Source organism: Myripristis murdjan, chromosome 3 (genome assembly GCF_902150065.1).
Source record: "Myripristis murdjan chromosome 3, fMyrMur1.1, whole genome shotgun sequence".
NCBI classification, from domain to species: domain Eukaryota; kingdom Metazoa; phylum Chordata; class Actinopteri; order Holocentriformes; family Holocentridae; genus Myripristis; species Myripristis murdjan.
The window spans coordinates 17,943,728-17,964,208 of record NC_043982.1 but is presented as its reverse complement, the minus strand read 5'-3'; the positions used below and the strand labels follow the sequence as shown (position 1 = coordinate 17,964,208).

The window sequence follows — 20,481 nt, the reverse complement described above, 5'->3', positions numbered from 1 at the left end:
CCTGCCAATAGTTTGTCGATGATGTCTTCAAACAGGGCCAAGCCTTTAGCAACAGACATGGCAGCCCCTTCAGCTCCTTGACAAAAAGAAATAAATATAAAATATATGTAATATTTCTGTATATATATTCATAAAACCAAAGCCAGGATAGACCTTTCCTCTGCTGTGTTGTCTCCTCTCCATCAGCAAACTGCCACCGGCTCCGTATCGCCAGCCCATATTCCTTCCCTTTTCGTCTCCATTTTAGTGATTTTTTTTTTTTTGCAGTTTTTGAGAAAAAAAGTCTTCTTCAAACCTATACATCTTATACATAAGTAAACAAAATGTAAAAGTGCGTGTTTTGCGAATACTTTTTATCCAGTATATCCAAAAGTGTTGCAGGCACTTAAGTCCTTCCCAAACTTGTAGGTGTTTTTCGACAGTGGAGCAGGTTGGTTTGGTTATTCCTGGTTTCGTGTTGGTCAGTCTGTCTGTGTGTCCCTGTCGGTCTGTTTGTCTGGCGAGGAACAGGCCACACCAGGCCCGTGCTAGCCCAGGATGTCCAGATAGACGGGCGTGGCTTTGCCCATGGCGAACAGGACCTTCTGAATGTCCTTAATGTTCAGTCGCTGCTGCGGTTCCCTCTGCCAGCAGCCCAGCATGATATCGTACACCTCCTTAGGACAAAGCCGTGGCCTCTCCAGAACCCGACCCTGGGTTATACACTCAATAACCTGCAGAGGAGACGGCGTCGGGGAGAGAGGCAGTTTTCAGTTTAATTACTTTGGTTTATGCATAATGAGAAACTGCTGAGACAGAATAGTCTGTCCTTTGTGGTTTGAGCTAATGAAACTGAGATGAATGAAATAAACAGAATGTGTTCAGTCTTAAATTTCTGCAGCACTGGGGCGTCCTGGTGCCTCAGCTGGCTAAGGCATGTACCATGTTACTGTGAGACCAAACCTGGACCAGGACCTTTGTTGAAAGTCACCATTCTCTCTCTCTCTCTCTCTCTCTCTCTCTCTCTCGCTTGCAATCTTTACTGTCTCTGTCTACTGTAAAATGTCTCTGTCTCTATTGATGTGTGCTCTGTAGCTAGCTCATTCATCTTAGTTTTGAAAATGTGACTTTATTGTTTTGTGTCAGTTCCAGACTCCATAGCTCAAGGGGACAGGGGGGATAAGGGGAGCGGGGCTGTGCTGAAGTGTTGCAGGGGTATATTTTAGAGTGGATTCAGACATAGATCAATGACACTATAAGTCATATGGGCTGCACTCCCATGCTGAGCATAATTTCTCAATACATTTTCAAAGTGCAATATCATATGTTACACTGGTTGCGGTGATATGCTGTCCAAAGACATGATGACTATGGTTTGAAAGAATTTTGTTTACTCAAAACTGACATCTGCTGTGACAATTCCAAATTTGGATTTCAGTACCGATACCAGCCCAGATATCATAGCTTGGCTTGAGAATAATGCTGTAAAAAAAACAAAAAAAAAAAACAAAAAAAAACAAAAAAAAAAACATTAAACTGAACCTAAACACAATAATAAAATGAAACTATAAAATGGCTAAAAATCATATTTATACCAGGAGATCTGAAGATGTGTTTCCCCATGGGCCAATTATCAATACTGTAAAAAGGGAGAAGCTGAAAATTTCCCCCATAAGATATTACTGTCAGACAAGGTAGCAGCACAACAACACGGTGTCAGAATGGAGAATACAATTATCAACTGTCATCTGAAGCCTGATTTTGTGGGGAAGAAAATGTGCAGCAAGTTTCCTTATCTGTGTTTACATAAGGTTTTTTTTTTTTTTTTGTTAAACCATGGCTTAGACTTGTGGGAATGAATTTTATGCAACTTGACGACATTAAAATATTAGTGCAGAGCTGGGGGAAAACTCTAGTACTGTTTCATCTGTTTCATCAGCCGACAAGGTCAAACTATTGCTCTGTAAATTGTCATCTTTTCTATTTCTTATGTGTCACTAACAAACGAAATGTGTGACACAGAGGTACACTTTGTACCCTGAGACCTGAGACTGAGAGGATCAGTTCCTGCACATATCAAGCTCCTCTGTGTAAATTCCTAGATCACCAACATTACAAGCGATTGATGATAAAAACTGCAACAGTCAAAGCCACAACACCAACGACAAGTGGAACAAAATAATCCTATGACCCTCAAGACGATCACGAATGACAGAAAATCCAGCTAACACGCTACATGACAGTGACATAAAGCAAGTTGTAACATTGCAAGATAAACAGAAGTTATGTGATTACATTGTCATAGCATTTTGGTGACATAATTTGCTCAGCTGGGAAGTATTAGGTTAAGGTTGCTTGTGTTAATGCATGTGCATTTTAGGGCATTCGGATATAGGACCGCAAACATACGGGAGGAGGAAATGTAGATTCATTCAAATAACCCACTAAAAGTGACTTATCTTGATTAGCCGATGCAGCAAAAGAAATTGCTCCTCTTACTTAATGCCTCTGAAAATCACACTTTAACTCATATGCAGCACTTCTGAATGTGGCTCAACCTGTCTTTCAATTCAACGTAGAGCACACAATCACACCGGCTCATACTTAGTGGGTGGTATGGGGATTGGTCACATTGAGATCGATTCTCAGTTGTGTGTGGACATGAATTCAGTCACAATCTGGAAATTGAAAACGTCATTCATTTTCAGCATGAAATCCCAAAGACTCCCTTTTGCGCACAGATACAGTGAGTGCCCATGTGTAAGAGGTGAGTGGTTTGCCTGTTACCTTGAAACTGGAGGCGTACAAAATTATGAATACGTTTCTTCATATGAAAGATATTTCTCCATAGTGTCTGAATGGCTCAGAGACGATGTGTTCCCACCAGTGTTGGCTGTGTTCTCAGGACAATTTCCCTCTCCACTGGGACCATCAGAGCTGAGGAACAGCCTGTGATTTGTGAATAAATCTATGCCTGTGCTGCGACTGTCCTCAACAGCTTCCGCCTGTTGTGAATTCTACCGCTAAAAAATATGAAAAAACAAGAACAAAAAGCTTGTCTTGCAAACAGAGACATTTTTTTTTTAAATTCTAATATATTTTCTCATAGCTGCGCGTTCTGATTCTGAAAGCCATGTTGCTTTTTAGACAGGCGTCAGACAGCTCTTCCAGCCGCAGGTATTAACAGAGGTGCATTCAAATTAATTCATCTGTGGCTGTGCTCATTTACATTATCAGTCTTGGTAAATCACTCTAAATTTAGAAGACAAAATTTTAGGCCCCAGGTGCTAAACTGCAGAAATCAACCTCTAAGAGCCGTGCATTGTGAATAACAGTGCCAGCCTAATGCCTAAAATTGTAAATTTGAAAACACAATTTGAAAACTCCTTCTTTCCAAGGTAAATTAAAATTGCGAAATTTCTGTTTATGTCAAGCCTAAGAACATATTGATGTTTCAATTGCATGACTTATGAGTGCAGCAAGTGCCACTTGCCAGGTTATTCTTCTAGGTCAATTTAATTTTCTTAATACACTTGCTTTACAAAAGTAATCCTATTTTAATTTTATTGATTCAGACCAGAGCATCCAAAGGAAAACCAAACCAATCATGAATATTATGTAATGGTGCATCATGACTGGTGGCAAAGCAGCATTAATTTATTACCTCAGTGGGCCAGCTTTATTCTCAGGGAGAAAAGAGAAATTAAATGAGGCATTGGATTAAGATCCAAAATGGCAGCTTTCATTTAAAAATGCTTATGCTTTCATTTTGACGGGAGTAAATGTTACATAATATTTCCCCAGTCCTTCTCATTGCTCACACCTTCTGCAATTCTCTGCTAGTCTGTTCAATCTCTGTACCAAATGATGCATTTTCTTTGCTCAGTGACCTATGAACTTTAAAAATAATGCCTGCATTTTTGTTGTGCACATTCTTGCTTAAATTTAATTAAGTTTTTGCAATCATATACCACAAGGAATGATGCCACAGCCACCTGTTTTTGATTTCTGCAGTATAAATGGAGTTTCTATAAGAGTGTCTACTACTGGGTAATCTGGGTTTATGATTCTGAATCTGTGTGAGAAACCTTGTTTTCTACAGAATTCCCCATGATACCCGCCCTGTGGAGGTTTAACTTCACACACTCTAGCCTCGCTATACCTCATTATTAGCCAGCTGAAACCAGGGCTGCTTCCCATAGGTGAAGATCTCCCACATGATGACTCCAAAGCTCCAGACATCACTCTCTGTAGTGAACTTCCTGTACATGATGCTCTCTGGTGGCATCCAGCGAATAGGTAGCATGGTGTGTCCTCCAACCTGCCATCAAGGAGGAGAGGAGAGGAGAGGAGTGTTATCATCCTACCAAGGCTGGAAAATTGTGTATATGTCTCAGGCATGGTTAGAACACAGATTAGAAATTCAGTCATCAAAACAGCTCGCAGGCCTCTGAGGATTAACTGTCCTTGCATGTAACTGATATGATGGTCTTAACATCTCATGAATGTCTGCTGTGAAGCTGAATGTTGACATTGATGCAATACAGAAAAACACTGACTTATCTGCCACCTGCTCTAGCATGTGAAATGCTTGAGGTTATGGTATTAAACCCTCTATTTGTTCTGCAGTACAGTAATCTGCAAGCCCAGGCCATTTCATCAGAAGAACTGGCATTATATAGAGGCATTATACGTACACAGTCACACAGTATGGACTCGGAATGTGTTCAAAACACTTCTAAACAAATCAAGGAGTTAAAGTAATCTGCACATGCCTGCTGATGAATGCTCAGCAGAAGTCTATACACTTCATATGGCTACAAACATGTCATATTCATTTCTGTGTCTGTCTATCTTCTGGCTGTCACGTACCAACGATATTCATGGGGCCTCATTCACGGGTTGTTCAAGGTAGCAAATGTTTTTGGCCATAAAAGCAAATATATGAAATTCTAATTCTGCTTTCCTTTTTTTTGTTGTTGTTGTCACTGGGAAAGAGATTGTTTGCCTATGCTTTGTGCTAGAAGCTCAATGTTGGAGAGATTCTTCAACCTGCTAAATATTAGTAAGGAAAGCACAAGCCATAACGTAAGGAAGCCTAGAATGGACGGTGTAAGTAAATGATAGGTATTACCATAGAAAGTACACCTGGTACTCATTTAAATCAATGGGGACAGGTGGTATTGTTGCTGTTGTAGAATTATAATGCAATACATAAAATTGAGTGCAAAATGCTGTTCGTTAAAGTGTGTCAACTTTGTAAAACTGAAAGACACATTAGACAAAGGATATGTTCTACTATTATTATTTAATATACTACTCAGGAGATGACAAATTTCCTCTTTGAAATACAGAAATTTGACTTTATATCTATGTTCACTCATCATCTCTATTTTCTTCAGTAAGTACAAAGATAGGTATTTATAAGGCAGCCTAAACATGTACCACATACACCACAGACAATGTGCAGCATGCACCTGTGGCTAACATTATAACATTAGCAAGCAGCTGGAATTGGTGGTAAATGTTTTTAACTGACTAAAATGCTGCTTTTTGAATCACATACCTGGTGAGATTTTTATGAGGTCTTAATTCATACTCTGCCTGATATGTACATTTACCCATAAATAAGGCAATGTTAAACTGCAAGAATTCTGAATGGCGTTTGGTCTGATGTTTGTGAAGGAAACAACAAGCCAAACTATTTGAATCATGTAGACTTAGATACAGTCTGCAAGCATGGGAACACCCACTTTTTTAAACCATGGAGTTTAACAGCTCAGCTACTATGTCTTTTTTTTTTTTTTTTTTTTTTTCATAAATGGCTCAGAGCAAACTGATTGAAGGCAGATTTATGCTTGCTTTGATGTCCATGGCAAAGTGACACATTTACAGCCTAAACGGTGCTGAACAGTGGTTGAGACAGAGCTCCATAGCTGTGCTGTGTACCTTGCAATTTCAGTGGAGGTTATATTGGATAAACAGATGATGATTAGTTGATGTGCTGTTTCATGCCATTTCAGCAAACCATGTATGGCCTGCCATTCACAGAGACCATGCTGTTGGTGCCGTCAACACAAAATGGAGCATAAATCAGCCTTGGGCCACACTGAGGTCCTGCAGGCAGCAGTTCTCCAGCAGGGGGCGGGAAAACAGAACAGGCAATTTGGTGAGCCACCAGAGTGCCCTCGAAATTTTTTGTTTTATTTGTTTAAAACATATGGCTATAATTGGCTAATATTTTACTAGGACCTCAGTGACTGTGCCCCAGTGGGTCAGTCGATGCCTGTGGCCCTATACAGTTTGCAATTTTCTATGATCAATGACAATAAGGTTTTGTATGATAGCACATTGTCTGGGGGTGTCAGCTCAAAATGTTCCTACTCTCAAGATCTTGTTTTTGCCTGCATCACAGCAAATACTGACTGACAACATGACAACAATCCACAATCCACAGCACCAACTAACAGTTATTTACACTGAAAGTCAAATTTTCTTCTGAATGAAATGTGGGGGAGCAAAAGAGTATGATTGCTCACCTAATAAAGTGCAAATGCTACCTTTGCTCCATTGGTCAGCTGTCTCTGAGTATAACTGTGTGCGGTAATGGTAAGAATGACAACTTCTGAAGCTGAGGTAACATCAGCTGTGAGCTCTCTGACATCTTTAAACAAGCAGGACCTGAAATAAAGTCTCCCCTGCTGTAAATCCTCCCAGACTGGATATTAATGGATTAAACAATCATCCATTAATCATCCTCGCTTTCAGCTTCCATTAGCAGGCATTGTTTTAAAATCTATTTCCCATTCATGTCAATGGTTGTGCTTTAATCATAGTGGCAATGGGTTGGACAAGACTGATGTGGGAATGAGCTGCAGGATATTGCAAGTTTCAGCTCAGAATGGTAGGCTAGTATTAATTACAGGGCTCATTGTGCAGCATACACCAGAGGTCAAAGTACACTATTGACCGAAAATGTAAATAACATGGGGCCGTGATTTGATCCAGAGCCTGTGATGGACGGGCTGCTACAGCTGGAGCCATTGCACATGGCCCACTTATTATCGAATGCTGAACTGCTGCTGCACTCTGCTTTAATCCCCAAGAGAGGAACTGTTTGAAATTAAAAGGAGCTATCTGCTAAGAAGCTGGTTGAGAGACACTAATCAGAGTCAAAATCTGAATCTCAAACAATTGTTAGGTCCGAGTAAATTTGCACAGACAAGGAGTTTGATGTGCTGGGTTCCTCGTGTAGGTCACACTAAAAATAACAACACAAAAATATTAAAGTAGTGCAGAATATATAAAAACTAAACATGGAAATGTAGGAAAGCTCTTTTTTCTATGCAGCATGCATATGGTTTCAGCAGTAGCTTGATTGATTATATTAAAAAGAAGCTATGAGAAATAAGTATCAAGAGAATACTAGATTAAATTGTGAGTGCTCTGAATGCAGCAAGGAAGGGGAAGAAAAGCTGCACATGAGTTGAGTTGGTGTAAACAGAATATAAATAGGTATAAATATATAAATATACAGTCAATTTAGAGATAAGTGCATAAAGATTGACTATATGATAGCAGGCACAGGTGCTGGATATCAGCAGTGGAGTGTATTGTCCGTGGTGGTGTACTAAAGTGGTGTGCAGCTCAGTTTTGGGTTACAATGTACTAATTTGATTCCACAGCATAACAATCAACAATTATCTGCAATACTAATGCAGGATGGATACGGAGTGAATGCATGACGGGACTTGTATCCGCCGCTGCTGTGTATAGTACCAGTGCAGGAGAGATGCAAATGGAACATCTGTCTGCCTTTTTCTAACCTTAGGTGGCTCACAGTATTATATTAGCAGGCAGGCATGGAAAGAGGAGGCAGCCTTTCTAACAGACTCCCCTGACACACAGCTTCTTCCTCTGCACAACAAGGCAAAGTTATTTTCCTTCCCTTACTTATATTGTATGCATTTTGTTGTTCGATCATTCTCTTCTGTGTTGATTTGTACTGTTGCTTCGTTTCTATTATCTAATTCAAATTCGGCCTTGGCTTTTTATTTCTCACAGATTTTTATCAGGCTTTTTTGGTGCTTTCATCACTAAGCCTGTGGAAAGACTCACACTGCATATCATCCATCCATCCATCTATCCATCCATCCATGTATATCAAAATCAACCTATTTTCCATGGTTGTAGACAAAACAAATTCATGCAACAAAATCAAATATAATTACACAATTACACTAAAAGACACACACATACAAAACTCAACAAAAAATAATTAGGGCAACCTATCATATACCTCATAGCTGCCTTCAGTCCCACATGATTCCTCTATTCTATATCTCTGGGTCACAACACAATCAGATTCATTTAATCATAATAAGCCCTTCTCCCAGCTCCATTTAAAAGCTCCAACATCTGTGTGCCTTCAGCTGTGAGCACTGTGTGGCATTTTAAGTATCGAAAATATCAACTGAAGTCTTGCTAATTACCTCCCAGCTCTGTTGAGCGCTCATTGCACATTTCCTTTGAAAGTCAAACACAATTTCAGCTTCTCGGCTTGATGCAGCAGATGAATCTTCTGGATGTTTTAAAGAAACATGAGATTTGTCAATCTGCCAAAAGGCTGCTCCTTTCAGGGCATTTATTCAGAACGTCCTCCAGTTTGTACACTTCATCAAATTTGCTCACCGAGTATGTTCGTCTTTACTTGTCCTTCATCTGTAACATTTTCTCAAGTCCTGGGGGCTGCAGGAGTTGATGAAGGGTAACCTGAAGTAAAGTGCACTATAAATCTAAAACAGCTTTGAGGATCTGGTATGGGCCATTCTTTCTGCAAACATAAGAAAACCCCAGGGGGTTCCTTGAAGAACCCACTCATAAACAGTTCATGAACATCCAGCATAGCGGGATATTTTAATGATATTTTTTCATGTGTGGAACTCGAGGTGTTTAGTGTCAGTGTGGCTTTTGAATTCCCCAGTGTACCCCTTGTTTTGGTGAATAGTGAGTAAGTCAGACTGCTGTGTAGTGCAGAGCATCTCCTGTACAGTGTTATCATGAGGCTGAATGCCTACATTCCATTTAACACAATTCAATATTAATACACAAGGCCTCGAGGTCATAGAGACCATTAGAGATCATTTTCCACAACAACACCCATATGCTGACTGTAAATCAAAATCACAGTCCATCAGCTTCCAGGTTCTCCTCCCTTGTTTCAGCAAAGTAAACAGAAGGCATCATTTCACCCTCCATTCATTTTTTTTTTTTTTTTTTTTTTTTTTTTTTTTAAAGATGCAATGCACCTCTGAGCTGTGGATGAAACTCACTCACTGACTCACTGACTCACAACGTCAGGGTTAGCTATAGGTGTGCTCTGTTTGGACTTGCTGTCTTGCCACTCCTTACGTAGGGCGGAGCAAAGTTATACTTCTTCTCACTCCTTTTCGAATATGCACTTTTTTATGTTTATCTTAAACTCTTTGCTGTTCTGTTATTTCATATTTGAAATAAAAATGCTCAATCAATCAAATCAATCAAAGTGTTTAAAAGTGTGGGCGGCAGCTGTAGTAGCTACTGGCTGTTACACGAACTGTGTAACTGTGGCTGTAAAAAACAAACAAGAAATTAACCATTATTGGCTCTTCATTGAAGCCAAACCTAAAAATAATATTGGTGCCTCTGTGATCATTGTAATGGTAATCCAGTGATGATTTAACCATAATTTAGTTATAATGTGTGTTTTGGGGTCAGTGCGGCAAAACCGGCATGTGCCAGCTGGGTTTTGGAGTGTACCCAATCATTCAGGAATAGGGTCTACATCTATAATACATATTAAAATTGTATTATTAAGTTGACCGTTTTTTATGCCTCTGCTCATTTTGCTTACAATATTTTTATTTGCTAATTGTATCGCACTAGAAGTTGCCCCAGAGCTTCATGTCTGTCAGTCTGCCTCACAGGAAACACATGAAAAATGTGCTGGGTGCTCTTAGAAAACCTTGTTTCTAACGGGAAGGTAATCCACACAGTCCAAATGTAAGAAAATGTAACACTGAGGAAAGAAATATTAAAAAGGCTTTATTGTAGTGGCTAAATCATTAAAAAAAAAAAAGAAAGAAAGAAACAACAGCAACAACATGTTTTAACCATTGTAGGTCTTTGTCAGGGCTTTGAAAAACAAACAGTATGGGTGTAGCCTCATCTGTATAGTTGCAACAACCCATGCGTTTTTGTAAATTAGCCTATTCGAGGATATTTTTCTATAAGTGAACAGAGCGGTTAGACTTTATTTCACTTTTCAGGTTAGGTTAGGTTTTATTTCACTTTTCAGGTTGGATTAGGCTTTATTTCACTTTTCAGATTTGGCTTATACAAAAAAAAAAAAAAAAAAAAATGCACAACAGCCTGAAAAACTTTATGCTTCCTTTGTGCCTCGCACTGCTTGTCCTGCAGATGTTGGTGTCACATTCACTCATTATAATTAAAATGTGAAATGTATGTTGCACCTAAATGTGACCTGTGGGTTTTCTATCCCATCCAATCTACTTGAAAATTTGCAGACGTGGATTAAAAGATTTAAAGGTCTAAAGGTCTACATTTATGTTCAGTTTGTCTACCGATGGATGCTGAAACATTTCAACCGAAGCTATTAGGCTATTTCCATAACACTTAATTTACAGTTGTTCCAAGAAAAAAAAAGTGTTAGGTGATGGAGAAGAAAAGGAAAAACGAGAAAAGATATTCTGAAATCTATAGGTGGTTTGCTGGGCACACAGTATTTTTCAGCCCTGCCCTCCCTCTCATTGTACATTTACACACATTTACAACGGGGAGCTGCCCCGTACAACCACATTCTTTAACTGTGAAGTAACTCCTCTAGTCCCTCTCGGAAGTGCCTTGCTCAAGGGCATCTGAGCAATATAGTTGTCTCTCTCTGAGCAATATAGTTGTTTCTCTAACCTTTAGGCTCCCTAGAGGCCCCTCAGGTATTAGGAGAATCTAAAAGACAAAAACCTCCAAACTATCCTACATCTCCCAGTCCAAACCTAAACGAGTCCGATCTAAAAAGACCTTGGAAGACAATCAAAGCTGCTGATGTTAACCTTTATCGAGGATGGACAGAGAACAAAACAGTAATTAAGGTATACTTAAATTGAAGTTAAATTGGAAGTGTAGTTTCGATAAGAAACGAGGTGTCCTTTCTCCACATCTTGATCCATAACACCACTCCGGTCTTTATCGGCACATCCGCCCCTATGGGACTTTTGCACTGTCAAGGAGCGTTGGCAGGAGGGGTTTTCGCCTGCTTTTCCTCAACCTCATTTGCTGGGGTCTTACTGCAAGCTAATGGCTAATTGACCACAGATCACACTTATAGTATTTGACTTATATACCACCTGGTCTCATTAGACACAACACGTTTCACTATTGTACACAACATTAAGCCAATATTGATGCCGAGACCATTTGCCCCTCTGTATAGAACCTCAGAGCTGAGCCAAGCTAGGTGGGCTGAAAGTGAGGTGAGGGAGCTGGCGAGGGGCTGTATACCTATTCATCCCCCTGTGGAGCTTTAGAAAGATTAAACAAAATTAATTAAGTTCCTGTTAGTCTAAATGACTTATCTGAGGTCCGCCCTGCCCACTGCACGCAAGGCTAAACCTCCTCAGATGCATGCTAATGATCCAGGCGCTGCTGTAGAGAGGGGTATTAAAACTGGCTGACGCTCTGCTTCCCAAATGATCATCTGCTATCACCTTGGGTTTTTGCGACAAGGCTATGGCAATTATTGTAGCTGGCGTTGCAGGGGGAAGCGTAGAAAAAGCTAAACACATAATAAAAATAAAATAATTGCTCCTGTAATTATCCTCATCTTTCCCACTCAATGTCACAACGAGATGCTGGCACTACTCCATGGGGACAAGGAATGAGTCTGTGGCTTTTTTTTTTTTTTGTCCTTTTTTTTTTTTTTTTTGTTGGTGTGTAAACTGGATTAGTGCCCTGCCTGTCCCACCGTGGCAGGGGAGTGATTGGATTAACGGCATGGAGAGCACAGCAGCATGGCAGGGGATGGATTACTGGCCCAGTTGGGCTCTTCGATGGGCGCTCTGTGGCCTGCAGGGAGCTCTGGGAGGCCCCAGACGTCTTAAAGGGCCCCGATAACCATCTAGACACACACTCTCTCTACTCTTACCCCAGCGCTATCTCTGCTCTCCCAGCTCAAATGGCAGCGAACACAAATTCACTTTTAGAGGCTATGATGTCCATTAGGTTCCTACCTGCTGAGGTGCTGCCAAGTGGAGATAAAGTGGTATCTACTCCGTCTGCTGCATGCTAGTGTGTGGTGAAAGTTTCTGTCTCATGCACGCACACACAAACACAAGTACACACTACCTCTCCATCCCTACCATGCAAGTTACATTCAAATTTGCAGCATTTTAGCCAGAGGAACTCACTCAACACAATGAGTGGGCAGGTAGGGTTTTACACTGTAACATGACACGTGACAGTTAACATGCCTCCTTTGAGTTACTCTGCGGTCTCTATGACTCGTGGGCTGCCGTGCCACTACAATGTTTTTACTTACACATCAATCTTTTTACATGAACGGCTATTTCTTGCTGAAATCACATGAGCTCAGTGAATATGAAACTGTGAGCAATAGGGGTTTTTGAGGCTTTGAATTTTGTCTCTTGGAAGTCTGTGAGTCATCAGACTCTGCTCTGGATGCATCAGAATAAAAAATGTATAGTGCTGCAATAAGTCAAAGGATGCAGATTTACCTCCTCCTCCAGTTACATTTTAGTAATTTATCTGGCTCTCTTACCCAGAACGATTTCCATAAGGGTTAACAGCAGAATAACCTCCAATTCCTAGATTTATTATGCCACAAGGAAATGATCGCGCATAACAGAGGTGCGAGGAGAACCACGGAGAAAGGCAAAGGGGACTTTCTTCACCCAATCAGCCGGTAGTGATAAATGTGGCCTGTGTACTCATTGCAGCAGCTCCACACACAGTTTTGAGGAGCTTCTAGTGCTTGATAAATAATGCAGCAAAGGAACGTCTGTTTGATCCTTGAATCAGGGGAAACCTGAGGACCATTTTTCTTCAAAGCTGGGGATCTAGCACAGGTAAGCAGAGGCTTCCTGGCAGCCTCACAAAGAACATTGAGTCCCTGAATCTGAATCATTCCATTGCCATGTTATATTACTTGATAGTCATTAGTCCATGATTCAAAAATGCAGATTCCTTCTTCAAAACTGTATAAGCACACCAATTAAAAGCATTACTATTTTTTGTAACACTTATTTACCCTGGGAAAGGTGATGGGGTAAATATAAATAATAGACAAATTATTTTTTTCAGCACAACCATCCTAGGGTATCCAGGTGGCACAGAGGTAACATCACCTGCCCATCACTGTGGAGACCTGGCAGCAGTGCCTCTTGCTTGGCTACAACCACAATTGGCCATGTTCAAGGGTACAAAACCAGTGAGGGAGTGTGTCCCCTACAGCCCAGGTTCTTTGTGGCGATGTGCAGCCCAGTTTTTGACTAATTTAAGAGATGCATAGGCAGCTGTTAATATCAAATACTGAAAGTTTAACTCCACCCACCAGGTGTAACCCCATTCCCCAGAGCAGAGCCAAGTCTCAAGGTGGTCTGTGTTAGTCTGCACCCACAGGCCAACAGTGGGGGACACACTGCAGTTGAATATGACTAAATTATGTGAGAAAGGGGGAGAAATACATTTACATAAGGACATATTACACTCATTCAAATGAAGAACAAAACCCTCTTATGGCTAAATGAAAACACTCGGACCTAAAGAAGAGAATGTAGACAGGGGGAGAGAAGATGTAGCACTGATCAACTGCAACTGTCTCACGATATAATGAAGGGCTTATTGCTCAAGAAGTAGAAAGTGGTGAAGAATGCAAGAGCGGCTTATTTCACTGACCTTATTTCAAAGAACTGTCATAACTCTAGGGTCCTTTTCAGTATTAGAGATTAGTTATTAGTCCCTCTTCTGGTAAAAATAAAAAAAAAATGGAAAGCACTGCAGGACAGTGGGAAGAATTTTTGATATAATTTATCAAAAAAGAAGAGGATATAAAAGTCCAGATTTAACTCTCTGACAGGAATGTAAACAATGTTGGCAATTCAGCTGTGATGAGCTGTTTTGAAGCAAATTCCTTCCTGGGTGGTGTACGACAAAGTGAGCTTAACATATCTGACATATCTGGGCTTTCACCGTGTTAGCTTGCACGACAAAACTTGTTTGGCTTAATCGGTATCACAACGGTTGTTATCAACTCACTAAGTGAATCCTGGCTTTATAAATGTGGATCTGTTAAAAAAAAAAAAAAAAAAAGGGACGTCTGCAATGATCAGCCTATAGTGGTGGCCTGCAAAAGGAAGAGCCCTGCTCTATATTTCATGTCAAAGGAATTTATTTCCTCATTATCCTTGAAGAACATGAGGAATTTAAACAGATATTTGTGACTGAAACACTGTCGTCGCACCCAAGGCCAGAGAAGTATGCTGGCAGTGTTGCGAATCATGTAAATGAGCAAGTTAAATTTTACCTTACAGAGATGGTTAACTAAAATGTATATTTTTTTCTGCTTTTATTGTCATCATTGGATATGGAAATTATCATTAAACTCTGAGAATCTGAAGTCCTTCCTATGCAGACAAAGGCCTGCCGGTTGTTTTCTCCTAATTTAAACAATCAGGTTTGCTGGAAACAGACTAAAAGTAACTTTCACATGTAAGAGTGGAGCAATCCAATCTTAACATGACCTCAGCTTTTCTTCCTCCTGCCCCCAGTTTCACTGACTCTTCAACTGCATCTAATATCCTGCACTAGCATCTGAAAGCTTCAACAAACAATAGTAAAAGTTAGCCTGTCAGCACAGCACACCAAGGATTATATCAAGGATTATATCAGAAAACAACAAGAGGTGAGGGCTTGCAAAGGCTTCCATGTAAAAATGGATCTTAGTTAGCAATGGTGCCAGTCAGGGACTTCCTCTGCAGTGGAAGGTAGAAGGTTTCAGTAGGTGAGCTCTACAGCAATGTTAGTTATGAAAACATTAAATAGAATATCATATTGTTGCAACGCAAGTGCAAACACATGAGACATTTTCACTTTGCTGGACAGATGGTTGATCTTACCAGAGCTGTGGCAATATTGTTGCCCTGCAATGGAATGAATTGGAATGAATTTCTGTAGAAAATGCAGCCCTGAAAACTGTTTTATTACAGGTTTACAGTCTCAAATCTTGGTGGATGATGAAGATAATACTCAATAATAACATTAAATTTGAAAATTATCATTTTAAACAGGTTTACCACCACTTTAAGACTCAGTCTGCTCTCACTAATGCCCAGTAGGTAATTTATAATATGATCACTGCATATAATCTATAGCCCTTTCACGGTAAGCTTGATAGCCTACAGCATATTGAAAAAAAAAAAAAAAAAAAAACTGACAGCCTAAACAATCACACTGTTTATTCATAAAGTGTGCACACAAGAGACTCAGACTGTCTCTACCCTAAAATAAAGATATAACTAGGTAAGGACTTTTCATATCTGATTATTCTCACAAGCTATTCACTGGGGAGTTAGCAGCAGGATTAATTAGTTAAACAATAAATAAACCCACGTTCTTTAACCTTATTGCTGCCCCTACTTCTCGTACTCTTTCCCAATCATCTAACGTGTGTGTGTGTGTGTGTGTGTGTGTGTGTGTGTGTGTGTGTGTGTGTGTGTGTGTGTGTGTGTGTGTGTGTGTGTGTGTGTGTGTGTGTGTGTGTGTGTGGTGTGTGGCATGTGGTTTCTCTTCACTACATTGTCCTGATTTATTATGACTCAATCAAAGTTATTTTCTGTGAAATTATCTTGATTGAATTGGATGATAAATACCAAATCATGATTTATCTCAACACTATTGATGTTCCATGAAATCCCGGTAATGTCGAGCACACTTGGAAGCAAATTCAAATTAAACACCAAAATATCACCCAAAGTGGTAAGTGCTGTCCATGTCTTCATCATTTTTTAAATTAATGGATAACAGGCTGAGAATCGATGTCTTGTATAAAGAACACCATCGCAAAAAGACTTGCTGGTCTCTAAACGAACTTGCCCTATGAAAAGATGTCCTGACTATACACACATCTATGTCAAACAGACATATTAAAAGTAAACCTCCTCCATGACAAGGAGAACTCTGGCTTAGCTGGCTTCTCACAATCTTATCTGCGGGTTTCAGAAAAAGGGTTTTTTCATTTTTAAATGTTACCTTTTTATATGAATCACGACCAGTTTAAAAAACAAAATAAAAAACACAAAGCTCTCAAACCAGCCTGTTTTTGAATGAACAAATGAAGGCTCTGAAATTATTAAGAGAAAGAAAAAGCTAAAAAGCACACTAGCAAATTCAGTGCCAAGGGAAGGGGAGTAAAACTGTGTTTTGTAAAGCAAACAGGATCTGTGTAAACCTTTGTATTAATTTCAAAGTAGACAGGAATTGCAAAGAAAGCTGGCAGATAGTAAAAAAGAACTGTATACATTATAATACATCTTAACACCTCAACTGACCCTGCGTGATTTATTTTTGTTCATGTAGTATAATGGTCGATGTGAATACTTGAAGCAAAAGGTTGTTCTGCACACCTGAATGCCAGGTGCTAGGAGAATGGCAGAAAGTTTTTACATAAAGGTTACACTCCCACACACCATGTAAACTATAACATCTTGCTTATGCAACATTTCAGTGCACTGACCTTCCTCAAGCATCATGTGAATACCTGAGTCTGATTGGATGGACCACCTCAAACATAGTTTAATCCACTCACTAATATATTCAGCTCTTGTGAAACAAGTAGCTGACCAAAACAACAGCAATCTAACAGCTATACTAAGTAGCTGTGTTGTGTTAAGCTAACTATGTGAGCAGTGAGCTTATTTTCCAGGATTTAAAATGATCCATTTTGCAAATCCATGACGTCTATGTGGCTTAAGCTGAATAGTGAATAGCCAAATCAGCTGATATTGTCTCCCCTGCTAGGCTGTTCGGCTTGACCCGTATGGAAATAGTGGAGGCAGAAAAAACATTATTTTCATTTTATTTTGCTCCCTAAATGAATTGACTCAACCTATTTTTTTAATTGTTGGCAAGCACCTTTGGTATGAGTGGGATAATGCACTCTGAGATGTCCCAATATTGGAAATTAATGAACTTGCGCTTCGCATTATGGTGTCCACCTCCACCTTAGCCATAATTCCCTTTATTTGGACACCGTGTTGTGCATTATCGTTTATTTATTTAGTGCGAGTCTGATTATTAAAACATAGGTGGTTTTAGAGCATTCACTGTTACTTATTCCTACCTAAGCATGCATAATGCAGTATTTCAATCTCCCAAGTCAAATATAATTTCCTGATGTAGTGTAGAGCAGTGGTAGAAAAAAAAAAAAAACAACAACATTGTATGCACTGAAGCTGCCGTGTGTATGTGTGTGTGTGTGTGTGTGTGTGTGTGTGTGTATAGGTTCTGCACAATTCTTTGCTGAAATGACACAGCGGCTTTTTTCAGAGCTGGTTGAGCAGGAACGTATGAGAGATGGATGGATGTGATTTAGGACAATATTCATCTCTCTCTTGAAGTTGTTCCCTCCTGCTGCAAAGTGTCTCAGCAGTCCCAGAGGGCAACAAGCGTCAGTATGACTAGTCAGCGATGGGAGGATTGTGTTCTTGGCAGGGCCCTGCTATTTATAATCACTCAACACAGGGAAAGTGTCCAATACTGTTAGGAGCTCCTTATCTCTGGGCTCTGTCAATATTCCTCTGTGTAGGCGGGCAGCGATGCTATCACAACCACGCAGAAAAACAGCAGCATGCAGCTCCACACAAGGCACACACACACACACACACACACACACACAGACAAACACACACACACTCTCTCTCTCTCTGCCAGGGTGAAGGACCTTAGGACAGTCTGTAGTTGGTGTTTCTAGTGTGGGTGGTGTACATGCCCACACATAGACACAGAAATACAGGCACACACACACACACACACACACACACACACACCTCCTGAATGTTAACTTTAAACAGAGGCATTGCTCTTGTTTTCACAAACCAGCTGTGTGGTGGCCAACAAAACTCACAATACAAATTTACAGGCACTATTTTCCCTTCCTCACTATGCTTTGTGTGTGTGTGGTTGTGTATGTGTGTGTGTGTATATGTGTGTGACTAAGATCATCTATTTGCATGTGACAACTACTATAGAGGATGCTCGACTATAATGGGCAGCTGCATCAGGGAAACTGGGCAGCTTGTTGTGCTGCTGGAAAACATATTTGTTGAGTCAATAAGATTTCCCTCAGTAAGCTCGCCACTGAAAATGACAGAAAGAGGAAAGGTTGGACGGAGAGTTCCCTCACACTCGTTTACCACTCCTTCATATATTGTAGGAGTAACAGGAAATTCATCTTTCTTTTCTTATATATTGCCAGAATCAACTGTCTCTACAACTGCTTGTTAAAGGTGCTCTATTGATAAATTGGATTTGAGGCACACAAACACACACACACACACACACACACACACACACACAAACATGCCCTAGGCCATAAAATGCTCTGGTATTTATAACAACATGCTCTTGTGTCTAAAAAAAAAAAGATTTACTGAAAAATCATATTTGTCACATGCACACAATGAGCATTCACACAGTAAATGCACACACACACACACACACACACACACATGGATAAACAAACACAAACAAAACCCCCGGCTCACACAGCTCATAATTGTTGGCTTGTCAGATCTTTTATCTGTTTAAGCCTCATCCTGCTGCTCTCTCTGTCTTCTTCCTGACTGGACAGTCATAATGCACACTGCAGTCATATATTAGACTTCTAATCTTCCAGACAAGTTCAATCTACTGATCCATTTCATCTTCCAGCAGAGCAATATCTGTCTTCTCAATCAGCCAGGACTTGGTCTTCACAGGCAACTTGATGAACTGTTCTTCTTTCAAAAACTTGAAAAACACACTAGGAGAGGTACCAAATCCACAACACTGATATATTAAATTCTGATCATGATGCCAATACTGGCGTTTTTAGTTTGATTCAACTTCATGCCCAACTCTTTAACTCAGTGCTGTTCAGCTAATCCAGACTTAGTCTATATGTTGAAATGCTTAAAACACTTGAATCTGTCCAGAGTCATGTTTATAGCACTGTAAATGAAAATGAGAACGCATTATTATCCCATTTCATACAGTTCCTCTAGTTTGAAATTATTTTGCTGGGCTGCTGAAGGCTACAGGCCAATGTTGCAATTGTAACTCAGTGGGATGATAATGGGATTTCTATTTTTGCCGAGGTATAAAATTAGGTATCAAGAATCGTGGAATTTCACTGTTACTGGCATCACTACCCAAATTTTGCTATCGTGGCATCCCAACAAGGTATTATCCTTTATGTACTGTACTGGGAGCTGCCCAGTATAATCACAGTCTTCCAGTGGTAGTTATGAGCAGCTCCACTGCAGCAGCTAGGCCCATGGTACTTTTTTTTACCGTGACAGAAAGAGAGAGCAGCTGGGGGTTTAGTAACTTGCACACAGACACCTTGACAGAAGTTACAGAAGGTTGAGAGTGAGTTTATCTAGTTTTATCAAATTTGTTTTATTTTTCCTCATTTTCCCAGCAGGGGATTTGGGTGCCAAAATAGACACTAGGATCAGTTATACTGACACACACTTAACCACACCACACCACACACACACACACACACACACAAACACATGCGCGGGCATGCTCGTACGCAGGCATGCACGCACACACACACACACACACACACACACACACACACACAATCCTGTTGAGATGTAAAGTTTTAAAAATAAAACATACTATTCAGAGTTGAATGATATATCTACTACACAGATGGTACGAACTGATGAACAATATATATGAAATACTTCAGACACCACGCTAATTTTTCTTTACAAGTGGTCTTTTGGTGAACTGCTTATTCACATACAAGTGCTTTATAACAGTTGGCATTGCCCCCAGCAAAGTCCAAGTTGTGGTCCAGCTGTCCTGCTGTGAGAACCAAGTCAAGCACACCTAAAGTCGTTCCAGAAGCCCAGACTGTTTAAATTGTCCAGATCTGCAGCAGCCATCACTCAGCAATATTTACTTACTCAGTTGGCAAATGTTAATTTCTCCAGCCCAGCAGTTGCTGCCTGGTTTGCTGCGTTCAGAGTTGCTAATCATGTTAAACAGTAGAGAAGACATGACTCAGGAGCCACATAAACCAGCATCTAAACACTGGGCTGGAGGCTCAGCAGGGTGATCTCCTGCCACACTGCTAAACCTCTCTATCCCCACCTCCCAGTTTGGATGTCAAAAGGCTGGCATGCGGAAACTGGGATCACACTGGCCAGGGAGAATTGT

The 20,481-nt window shown here is 40.3% G+C and overlaps 1 protein-coding gene across 1 annotated transcript in view; it reads right to left on the bottom strand.

The window, feature by feature from the left end:
• Positions 1 to 262: 262 nt before the first annotated feature.
• The window catches only part of ntrk3b (neurotrophic tyrosine kinase, receptor, type 3b), a 186,190-nt gene continuing 165,971 nt past the window's right edge, over positions 263 to 20,481 (bottom strand). Inside the window, exons 17-18 of the mRNA XM_030048588.1 lie at positions 4,142 to 4,300; positions 263 to 713 (exon numbers count right to left, since the gene is read on the bottom strand). Of these exons, the coding sequence (XP_029904448.1) occupies positions 528 to 713; positions 4,142 to 4,300 (345 nt within the window). The 3' untranslated portion in view covers positions 263 to 527. The remainder of the gene's footprint in view (positions 714 to 4,141; positions 4,301 to 20,481) is intronic.